Genomic DNA, 12,039 nt, shown 5'->3' with positions numbered 1-12,039 from the left:
GAAGTGGTCGTTCCAATGATTCATTGCTTTTTTTGAATATTTATTAACAAAATCTTGCATCTGATCCTATAAATCAACCAGTAGTGAAAGCATGTGACCTATTTACATTTCCAAATGCATCCCCCCCCACCACCAAATATATGAATTAATGTATGGTGTATGAGTGCCCCCTACTGTTAAGTTGCAGCATTTCCATATTAGTCAGTTATAGAGCTTTAGGGCAGAAACCAACTTGTACAGGAATATTTTATGACGCCTCAATGGTTGTGGTGGGCAAAAGTGGCCTTTGTTTCATTAAACTTCTGCGAGGTTAACATATCAGTAACATAATTCTATTAATTTTGCTGCAGAGATGACAACATAGCTATTATTTATTCTTTGTTAGTTCCTAGATTTGATCTTTTGTATTTTTTTCTTTCCCAACAGTCTGTCTACATGTTGAATATTGAGGCAATAAGTAAAAATGAGAGTTATGTACTAAAATTAAAATATTTTCTTGTAAAGTGCTAATTTTTGATGAGTGTATTGGTGCCATACATAATACTAATGTATTTTACACACATATTCATCTAGCTTCACAGTAACTCTTAAATCACATTTAATAACAGTGAGCATAAAAGTAATTTTTAAGTGTAATGATAAATGTCTTTACGTTAGTACAGATTTTTTTTATATGTTATAACTTTTGCTATTTCAAAATATGGGACAATCTGGATTTTACCATAATTATCAAAATTAAAATTTTTAAATATTTGCTTATTTGGCATTTAATTTTCTATACAGCTTTCTATAAAGCGTCTTTTCCTTCATGTACATTCTTTGCACTTCTAAGATCCAAATATTATTTGACTGATTTTCCTGTCAGCAGACAATAGCATTTAGATGTATTGCCACTCCTGTGCCTTAAGACTATTCTCTATTGGTAGCACTTGCCAGGCAATACCAGTAACCTATTTTTATATCACAGGTCTGTATGTAAAAAAAAATGTTGGATTTTTCTTTATTATCTTCATGTGGCAAAATTACTCCTTTTTGTGAAAAGAAACAGCAGTAGATCAAGATGCAAAACTGTCATGTTAACCCTTTGAGATACAACAGGAACATTTTCAGAATCATTTATTATCCCTTGAATGTAAGGCTTGTATGTAATGTAATGGCAGTATTAAAAAGGTAAATATGAAATTACTTAAAATTTCACAGCACTTTCAGAATATTAACAATTACCTTCATCCTACTCTCTGAATTTCCCTGCCTGATTCTATCTATCTTTCTTTTAAAACACCATTACAAAATCCATCTTTTTGACCAAGCATTTCATCACCTGTCCAAACCTACCCCTTTCTGGTCCATGATTGGTTTCCAGGTGCCTTCCAAGAAGCACCTTGGGATATATTTTTAAAATTACAGGCTAAACTACAGATTAAATACAGATTATATAAATGGAAGTTATTGTTCATAAATAAATCAGCTGCCTCCAAATTATGTATTCATCATCAAAACTAGCCAGCCTCCTATTTCAAGGAAGTATTCCGTAACCATGAAATTTCTAGAGACTGCTTTTGAATTACGGGCTTCATAAAATTTAAATTTTGAGAGACACATGGAGAGAGAGAGACAAATAAATGACAGGTCTGAAGGGGTTGTCAGTTATTCAGGAATTTTGTCCTGTTTGTTTAAGGCCTGTTGTCTCTGGATCTCTCTTCCCCCCCAAAAAAAATACATTTTAAAACCCAGCCTGCAAAACAAAAAAGTCAGTTTTGTTATTGTTAATAAAATATAAAAGCCCCGATTCTATGTAACCTCCCAGCGACTCGTCTTTGGATCTTTTTAATGTAAAGGAAGAACTATTGCTGCTATTTTTCCTCTTATTCCACAGCTATTTGTTTTTTGCAACCATCCCACTCCTGTCTCTCTCGCCACTGAAACATGGTAGAAAAAGTTTGTCTTCACAGTTGAAGGCTGGCAGCTATCTTCAATAGAAGGGCCTGCCTCTGGAGAGACATGGGTTAGACACACTCATGAAAAGTAGGAGTTATTTGAGAAGCCTTCTTAGTTTTAAGTGCGTAAATGGACTACAGTTCCCAGCTTACTTAGCAGAGTTCACTGCATTTTTTAATGTGCAGCCGGCAAAAAAACATGGAATTGCAGGCAATGATTAAGTAATAACTCTGCAACCAGTTAGCATTGGCTGCACACCTGACTCATTTTAAAGAGGTCCTAGCATTAATTTAAAGAAATGTCCATGACCAGAGGCTTGTAGCACCTGTTTCATTTCAGGTGATATGGAATTTCTAGACTGGCTTATTTTTGAAACTATTCTCCTCAAGTCAGTCCAGCTACAAGAGCTGAATTGTTAATAAGGCTACTTAGATGCCTGGCAGCGAGAGAAACAGAATTAACATTTCAAGTCAAATATGACTCTTCTTCAAAAGAAGAATCTTCTTCAGAAGATTCTGAAGCAGGGTGATACTCAACTTGAAATGTTAATTCTTTCTCTCTCTTTCCACAGATGCTGCCAGACATGCTGCGTATTTCCAGCACTTTCTGTTTTTATTTTAGATATCCAGCATCCATACTATTTTGCTCTTATATATGCAGAGGTGCCTTCCCTTGGCTAAGGAGACTATGGATTCAGAGCTCCTGGGTCCTGTGATGAAAAGAAGGATGTTCAATGAATATCATATGTATATATATATATATATATATATATATATATACACATGTACAGACATGGAGGTCACTTTTCTAACATGCGGCATATGACAATGGTCATGATTTGGTTTACAAGCTTCTAAACAACATCTTTAGGGAAGCTTTTTATTGCAGAGATCAATAGGGAGTATGGCAGCTACATTGTAGGTTGTGATCGACCACCCCGCTTGCCGATAAGTGGTCACTCAGAACATGAATCCAGGTGACTGGAATTGGCTGTCATAAGGTTGTTGTTTTAAAAGATAGAGCATATGCCAGGCTTCTGGGAAAGCACATTTAAGCACTCGGGAAACATTGTGAGATAGCACCATTATAGATAAGTGTCCAATTAGTTTGGTTCACACCATATGACATTAAAAGCAGCTGAGTCCATTGGGCAAAGCAAAGGCTATGAGCCCTGACAACAGTAGTGTTGTCAAGACCTGTACACCAGAGTTAGTTATTTCACATATCAATCAACAACACTGACATCTACCCAACAATGTGGAAAATTGCCCAGGCATATTCCATTCACAAAAAAAAAAGAACAAATCTAATCTGGTCAATTGCTGCCCTGTTATTCTGCTCCCAATTGCCAAAAAAGTGATGGAAAGAGTCATCGGTATTGCCAACGAACAACACCACTCACCAATAACCTGCTCATTGATGATCAGTTCATGTTCTGCCAGAACTGTGGACAAGGGGAGGCAATGATGTAGGAGGGGAGGCAAAGGTGTAGTGGTATTGTCACTGGACTAGTAATCCAGAGACCCAGGGTAATGCTCTGGGGACCTGGGTTTGAATCCCAACACGACAGATGGTGGAATTTAAATTCAATAAAGTATCTGAAATTAAAAGACTAATGATGACCAGGAAACCATGCTGATTGTCATAAAAATCCACCTGGCTCACTAATGTCCTTTAAGGGAAGAAAATCTGCTACATTCCCTGTTCTGGCCTACATGTGACTCCAGACCCACATCAATGTGGTTGATTCTTAAATGCCCACTGAATTGGCCTAGCAAGCAACTCAGTTTTATCAAGTCAGTTTGAAGTCAGAATGAAACTGGATGGGCCACCTGGCATCAACCTAGGCACTGGAAATGACAACAGCAAACTCAGCCCTGTTGACCCTGCAAAGTTCTCCTTACTAACCTATGGGGGCATGTGCCAAAATTCAAAGAGCTGTCTCACGGACTAGTCAAGCAAAAGCCTGACATAGTCATACTCATGGAATCATAACTTACAGATAATGTCCCAGACACCACAATCACTATCCCTGGGTATGTCCTGTCCCACTGGCAGGACAGCCCCAGCAGAGGTGGTGGCACAGTGGTATACAGTCGAGAAAGTGTTGCCCTGGGAGTCCTCAACATCACCTTGGGACCCCATGAAATCTCATGGCATCAGGTCAATCATGGACAAGGAAACCTCCTGCTGATTATTACGTACCATCCTCCTCAGCTGAGAATCAGTGCTGCTCCATGTTGAACACCACTTGGAGGAAGCACTGAGGGTGGCAAGGGCACAGAATGTATTCTGGGTGGGGGACTTCAATGTCCATCACCAAAAGTGGCTCAGTCAAGGCAGCATTTGACCGAGTGTGGCATTAGGGAACCCTAGCAAAACTGGAGTCAATGGAGGAAGAAAAACTCTCTGTTGGTTGGAGTCATGCCTAGCACAAAGGAAGATGATTGTGGTTGTTGTAGGTCAATCGTCTTAGTTCCAGGACATCACTGCAGGAGTTCATCGGGATAGTGTCCTAGGCCCAATCATCTTCAGCTGCTTCATCAATGACCTTCCTTCCATCATAAGGTCAGAAGTAGGGATGTTCGCTAATGATTGAACAATGTCAGCACCATTTGCAACTCCTCAGATACTGAAGCAGCCAGTATCCAGGCTTGAAATGACAAGTGGCAAGTAAGATTCATGCCACACAAGTGCCAGACAATAACCATCCCCAATAAGAGAGAATCTAAGCATTGCCCCTTGACATTCAATGGCATTACTATTACCATTGCTGAATCCCCCACTATCAACATCCTGGGGGTTACCATTGACCAGAAGCTGAACTGGACTAGCCACTTATATTCTGTGGCTACAAAAGCAGGTCGGAAGCTAGGAATCTTGCAGCAAGTAACTCAGGTCCTGACTCTCCAAAGCCTGTCCACCATTTACAAGGCACAAGTCAGGAGTGTGATATTCTCCACTTGCCTGGATGAGTGCAGCTCCAACAACACTCAAGAAGCTCAACACCATCCAGGACAAAGCAGCCCACTTGACTGGCACCCCATCCACAAACATTCATTTCCTCTACCACTGACTCAGTGACAGCAGTGTGTACCACCTACAAGATGCACAGCAGGAACTCACCAAGCCTTCACAGGCAGCACCTTCCAAACCTACGACCGCTATCATCTAGAAGGACAAGGGCAGCAGACACATGGGAAGAAAACCACAACCTGGAATGTTCCCCCCCAGGCCACACACATTCCTGACTTGGAAATATATCGCCATTCTTTCACTGTTGCTGGGTCAAATTCCTGGAACACCCTTCCTAACAGCACTGTGGGTGTACCTACACCACATGGACTGCAGCGGTTCAAGAAGGTAGCTCACCACTACCTTCTTAAGGGCAATCAGGGATGGGCAATAAATGTTCACCCAGCCAGCAAAGCACACATCCCATGAATGAATAGAAAAAAGCTCATATGCAGCCCTGATGACTAAAGAGAGCTGAGAGTAGCTGTCTTCTACATCAAGGCAGCATTCAACCAAGGAGCCCTAGCAGAATTGCTCAGTGGAGGGTCAAAGCAAAACTCTTTGTTTGGAGTTATGCCTATCACAAATGGATATGGATGTGGTTATCGGAGGCCACTCATCACAGTCACAGGACATCACCATAGGAAAGCTTCAATATAGTGTCCTCAGCCCAGTTATTTTCAGTTGCTTCATCAATGACCTTTTCTCCGTTAAAAGATGAGGAGTGTGGTTGTTCAGTGACAACTACAGAACTATTCAGCTCCAATCTCCCAATTATTGTCAGATAATTAAGCAGCTCATGCCAACTCACAGGAGGACCAGGATACCATCCAAATTTGGGTGGACAAGTAGCAGGTAAAATTTTTAGTGGAATCTGTTAATTTCAGTTGGGATCTCACTCAACCTAGCTGAATGAAGCCATGGTAATTTTCAGAGCCAGCCTTATTAACCGGCTATTGGCTGACTTCCTTCCAGAATTGGTAGGAAATGGGTGGGATGCAGCTGCTTGCCTACAGAATTCTGGGCAGCCCTTAGCAGGCTGCTGGCACCAAGGCAATCATGGGGACAGATGGAAACTGGCGGAGTCCGGGTTAGGGGTGAAATAAATTTTACTCGTGGGACCAGGAAGAGGAGTGCCTTATAAGGGTCAATTTGAACCTTTCACACCCAGCAGAAAGCCGGCAGGTAAACAGATAAAAACGACTAGGTGCCTTAGCTGCTAATTTCCCACCCGGGTCCTGTTGTCTGATGTTAATTTGCTCTGGAATGTTCCTCCAGATCCTACAAAGGAAAGTAAAAGCCGTACTTGGAATGGACCCCTTTGCTTTTTATCCTCTTCTGACTAGTGTTTACTAGACTAGGCTTCTTTACTTAGGTCGGAGATTAAGTAGTGTATCGGTCTCAATGAGATCATTGCATCCTGATCTGAATATAAATCCTGCTAGGTTAAAGCAGGTGCACTGCCATCCAATCAGAAGAACAAGTTCAAATCGAAGACATCAGCAGAAAAGTCACCCAGTTGCTTTCAACTGCTTACCAGCTTGATTTTTGCTGGACAGGTAGGATTACAAACTGGCCCCCATATATCACCTTTCCATGCTCATTGTTGGCTTTATTGTTCTGGAATTCCTCACAAGGCAATTCATGGAGAAAGCTCACCATCACTATTTCAAGGAAACTTGTGATAGGTAATAAATGTAGTCTCATCAGTGCTCCCCACATCCCAAGAGCATATTTTTAAAAAGGCAGCTTCCTTCAGCCAACTGCTCAGGAAGTTTTGAACTGTAGGTTGCTCTGGAGCTACCTTGGGTCAGTTCACAGGAAGAATACTGGAGCAAAACATGTCTTGGAATCGCGAGAGGATCGATTGGTAAACCAATTAGAGATGGTTCCTTGATACAAGTTTAAATAACAGGGAACCTTGGGGCTCAAACCATTGCCTTTCATAACTTTGCATTAAAATCCTGAGAGATGATGTTGTTCCTTTACTTGTCAAACATGTTAGAATTCACCTCTTTTTTGACAGATTATAATGGAACAGTACAGAAGATTTGCCTGGGTGGCCTGGTTTACAGAGATTTTCATCACTGTCAGCATTACTGTTTCTTTCCTGGTGCTTGGATCTGCAATGAAGCATACATGTAAGTCAACTTTTCTAGATATTATTGAATTTAATTGCTCAGGAATTTAGTATTTATTTTAAATTATTTATCATATATGTTTTAAACTCTCAATTCAGGATACAGTTTAATTAATCAGTTTATCTCATAGGTCATTTTTATGGCTTTCTTTAAACTAGTTTTTTGGCTACACTTATGTCTACATCTGTCTACATTAAAACTCCAACATACCTGTTGTAATAAACAGTTTTGTAGCATAAGGTCCTTGCATGTTAGATATTGGATAAAGACCGAGTTTTAGAAAAAGGCCAAAGCTGTAAGAAGCATCTTCAAAAAAAAAATGTCACGCTTGATAAGTTTTTTATAAATTAGCACGCAGAGCAAATAGATCTCTGCCTAGCCCCATACAGTCCAAGGTCACCTCGGGCACCACATCATGATTGTTTCTTTGCACAACTTCAGAGCTAATTTTTAACTTAAGTATATTGTGTTGGGTTTGGAGGTGTGATAAAATAACATAAAAAGTTGAAGAGGAGAATATATAAATTTAATATTTAAGATTAATCACCAAGTTGTTGCATATTATTACATTGCCCTCAGCTTTGTTCTGTGTGAAGATCCAGATGGATTTCGCACTGAGAATAGATTGCAGAACACAAAGGAATAAAGGCATGAAAAGTACAAAATGTCAATCTGTCGACTAACTCCAGAACAATGAGTAGAGTTCTCTTTCTCTTGTTATTTTGATTCATCCCCATCAGAAAATTAGCAACAGATTGTAGATAGAATAGCTTGCTCATTAATAATGATATCTTGACAATATAAAAACACTAATCATATCAAACATATTCCAATAGTATTCGTCACAAGTCACTGTAGCAATGAATGCAAATTTAGTACACAAGCTTAAAATGTCTAACTCTCCGAATTAGACAATAATTACTAAACCCACATATAGGGTTGGGTTTTCCTGTAGGGTCATGATCCCAAGGTCAGCCTCAATTCTGGGTCAGGAACTCAGAAGTGGCTGTGCCAGGACATTGCTCATGATCTTCCCAGAAGTGGCCAATTCACCTCTAGGAGACCTGCCAATTAACAACGGTGATTGGACCAAGGAAGCAGGAGGCCCAATAGGAAGACCCGCAGTGACGTCCTGTCAACGGTCCCATCAGAAGAGGGGTGAGGTTGAGGCAGGCAGGAGACTGCAAGGGCACCTCAAAACAGAGGTGCTCTCTGCAGCATTGTAACTAATTAAAAATCTTCCATGGCCACAGCTGTCAGACCATCAGTGTGGAGGGGGAAGCCCTTCACAGGTTGGTCTGCGGCTGTGGCTGTCATATCCCAGCAGGTCTGTGTTGTGGTGACACAGAGTAGGCGTTGATGGCACCCTTGGTCTGCCGCTGGGAGGCAACCTCAAGTTAAATGATGGGCTCCAGTCTCAGCAGGGAGGTTATGGGGGGTGGAGAACCAGTCACCAACAGGTGATGGCGGCATCTCTTCCCCCATTTGACCCATTAATGGCCCTAATTGGCTGCCCTCTGTTGCCTCTGTCATGTTCACCCTGCCTCTGGCAAGGTTGGTCGAAGGCGGCTCCATTTTGCTGCCAGTCCCACATCCTAAACTGCCTCCATGGAACTGGGAAAATTAACCCCCAGCCTTTAAGAGCTACTAAGCTCAGATAAAAATAACCTCTGTTCGCAAATTTTGGCTGTAGATTCAATTCATGAATGGTCTATTAGTGAGTTGGAATATTTTATGTAAATTGTAAATAGCATATTATTAGCATTGTGCTGAGCCTTATGACTTACCACCACCATGCCCAAAATAATCAGTAATGTTTTTGGGGAGCAACTCAAAATATATATTTACCACTACTTAGTTCAGTCAGAACTCAGGATGTCATAACAGTGAATTGGTTCCACATCAGCATTATAGAATCCAGGAAAATAGATGTAGGAGTATAATTCGTATCATTTTTGTTCCTGAATTTAGTGAACAAATTCAGAAGTTCCTAGATGATCCTTCCAGAATTAATAGTTATAATTACACACAATGTCCTATTTAAAATGTTAAATGCATAACTTGGATCAATCACATTCTTTGTAAAAGTACAGGAACTATATAGTGATCAGATTTTAATTAAGGTCTGCTTACGTATCTAATTACACAATTCACAATTAGAATAACGGTAATGCTGATGGTAATGAAATAATCGCCAGAATTTTTACACAGGTGTTGGTGTAAAATATTCACCTGTAATTTCCTGCGTCGGGGATATTGGTCATAAGTTAGACCATTGTGTGCCCTGAATGAACAATGTAGAATTTACAACAGAATATTCTAATCTAGATATGAAGGAAAAGATGAGCTAGTGTCAGCTAAGAATCTTTCAACTTTGCTTAGGGACAAATATTCTAAAGAACTTTTACTATCCTTTCCAGCCCAATTGATATATGGTTTGCTGTCTGTGAATTAAACATAATTTGTAAAAACATTAATACACAATTGTTGAATTGGCTTTTTTGGCATTTATTTATTCTTGAGGGACCTTTTAGCCAATTAGACTTGTTAAGTAACAGATGAGCAATGATTAATGCTTAAAAGGAAACATTTTAAAAATAACTTAAAAGCATGGTTACTAATACATTTTTATTGATGTGACAATGTAATGGTTTCAGAACCTGTCTTTGAACAAGTCCCAATCAAACAGAATGCTCGTCATTTAAATGAAATCAGTGAATGCATTTAAAGTGAATAAATCACACTGCTGGCACATCTCTAGTGCCATTATTTTTCCCTCTGGGTGGCTGTGACAAAAAACAGGTGTTAATTCAGGAAATCATGATTATCTTTGATTTTAATGGTAGGTGAAGTTATGGTAATTAAATTCAGTGAGGGTTACGCAAAACATTCCCAAGAAATTATGGAATGATATAAGTAATGCCATAAGTCGCATGCAACATAATTTTCTCAAACTTCTGCGCTATAGATAGACAGAAAATTGTTGCAACATATATTTCTGTCCTAGTAATGCTTCAGGTCAAGCGCTTAATCCAAGGTAATCAGTAGCACCTCAATTGGACACTTCAACTTCTTGGCTTATTTATCAATTCTGTTCAGGAGACCCCAAGCTTTTTCTACAAAAGGTCATGTGAACATTTTTCCATGAATAATAGCAAACAATATTATCTCAAACAAAATTACTGCTAAATCACCAGAAAATTTATTGCATCTCAGAGCAATAAATTATTGGTCAGGTCTTGATAATCTGATCATTTCTATAACAATCAAATCTAGTTTTATTTTAGCAATACAAACTTACTAATGTGTTGATCAGAGGTCCTCCTGTGCCATTCTTCATCATTGTGCCTGCAGGTGGCAAATAAAACTAGCATGAAGCAAGGAAACTTCTGATTACTGTTGTTTCAGTGGGGATGGAGCTATTATAATGAATTTTTAATTGTTCACGAGGGTTTTGGTAAATCGTCCAAGAAATATTGGTGTGATGTAAAATCTAGCTTAACTCATTTCCACCAGAATGTCTTGGAACTTCTGTGCTGGAATAATGGTGTATATGTCTAATCTTGCATCTTTCAGAAAATTCCTGGCTATGTGATACCAGTTTGTTTCACTATTGCAACTAAATTACATAACATGCTTCAGACGTAAGCCACTCTCCTCCAGTTACTACATTAGAAATGTTCATTTGTAAAGTAGTAATGCAAGTGATCACTGATTGTGATTACAAGTTAAAATCTGAAATTCTTGTGGTATTTACCTACACAATTGAAGCAAGCCATTTTTTTGTTCCACCTTTCACCTGATCTTTTCCCTGTAGTGGAAGGCTGGGTGGATTCCTTCTGGAACAGGAAATGTGAGAAGGCTTCTGAACAGTGTGAAACATCTTACTTGCAATTAATTAAGATTGGCAGCTTAAAAAGGTAAAGGAAAGTTCAACTCTAACTTACAATCATAATAAGTAACTGCTTTAAATTGTGATGAAAAATTGCCTGATACTGGTTCACAAAACATCAGATGGCTAAGACAATACAACATCATAATTCATGCTCTCAACTGTCAGAGCCATGATTATTGTGCAGGATTTACCAAAGGCTACACGACTCAGCATCAGGACCAGATGCGGATCCCAAGCCTGCATTTGCCAGCAGCGGGACGAGCTCGGCATGGATGCAGGCATGATTTAGATGCTGCTAGCCCAGGTGGGGGCTGCTTAGGCAGGTTGGAGATCGAGAGGGGGAGGGGTTCACCGGAACATCAAGGCACCCTTGGAGAGCTAAGTAAAAAAAATAATTAAAATCAGAGGCACCAGGCAGGCACCTCTAGGTGGCCCAATGGGGCCGCAGGGATGGTCCTCTCTCCTGTGGGCCCCTCCAGCTCCAATGGCTCTTTGGACAGCTGTATGAAGGCTACCTCCATGAAGATGAAGGCTTCCGCATGGGGGTGGGGGCACTCACCACTGGAAAAATAATCCTTAATAAGGCAGTTCTGCAATCGGTCCTGCTGCTGGGTACTCCTCCTGGGGAGCTGCCCAACACAGGTTCCGATATTTTCCTGCTCCCTCGCCTACAAGCCCACCACCCTGGAGCCAAGAAAATCCAACCCATGGATTTTTCATTAGAAGTAAAACCATTATAGAAAGCACAAAGTAAAATATATTGAAAATAGACGATCTTCTCAACTGGTTTCTTCATTCGTTTTCATCTTGTGACTATAAATGAAAATTTCACACAGCTATTCACCTTGGAATAAATTAGTTTTTGATTTTTATTACATTCGAGCTAAATATCAGTGATCCAAATATATGTATATGAAAGTCAGTTGATTTCTTTCTGACCGAAAAGTTACACAGATTAAATTTTAAACTGTATTTGGCATTATTTAATAAAACTGCTCATTTAAGATATTTGATAAATCCATCAGAATTTATAGTCCTGTCAATAAATGT

General features: G+C 39.8%; 1 protein-coding gene across 4 annotated transcripts in view; it reads left to right on the top strand.

Annotated features, from left to right (window-relative positions):
- Positions 1 to 12,039, top strand: part of si:ch211-51h4.2 — a 432,821-nt gene that overhangs the window by 408,271 nt on the left and 12,511 nt on the right. For all 4 annotated transcript variants that reach the window (XM_041210942.1, XM_041210945.1, XM_041210934.1 and 1 more), the window contains 2 exons: positions 6,980 to 7,094; positions 10,912 to 11,014. In XM_041210942.1, the coding sequence (XP_041066876.1) occupies positions 6,980 to 7,094; positions 10,912 to 11,014 (218 nt within the window). The remainder of the gene's footprint in view (positions 1 to 6,979; positions 7,095 to 10,911; positions 11,015 to 12,039) is intronic.

The sequence above is a fragment of the Carcharodon carcharias genome, chromosome 2 (genome assembly GCF_017639515.1).
Source record: "Carcharodon carcharias isolate sCarCar2 chromosome 2, sCarCar2.pri, whole genome shotgun sequence".
Lineage (NCBI taxonomy): Eukaryota > Metazoa > Chordata > Chondrichthyes > Lamniformes > Lamnidae > Carcharodon > Carcharodon carcharias.
The sequence above is the reverse complement of the archived record's forward strand: the minus strand, read 5'-3'. Positions and strand labels throughout refer to the sequence as shown.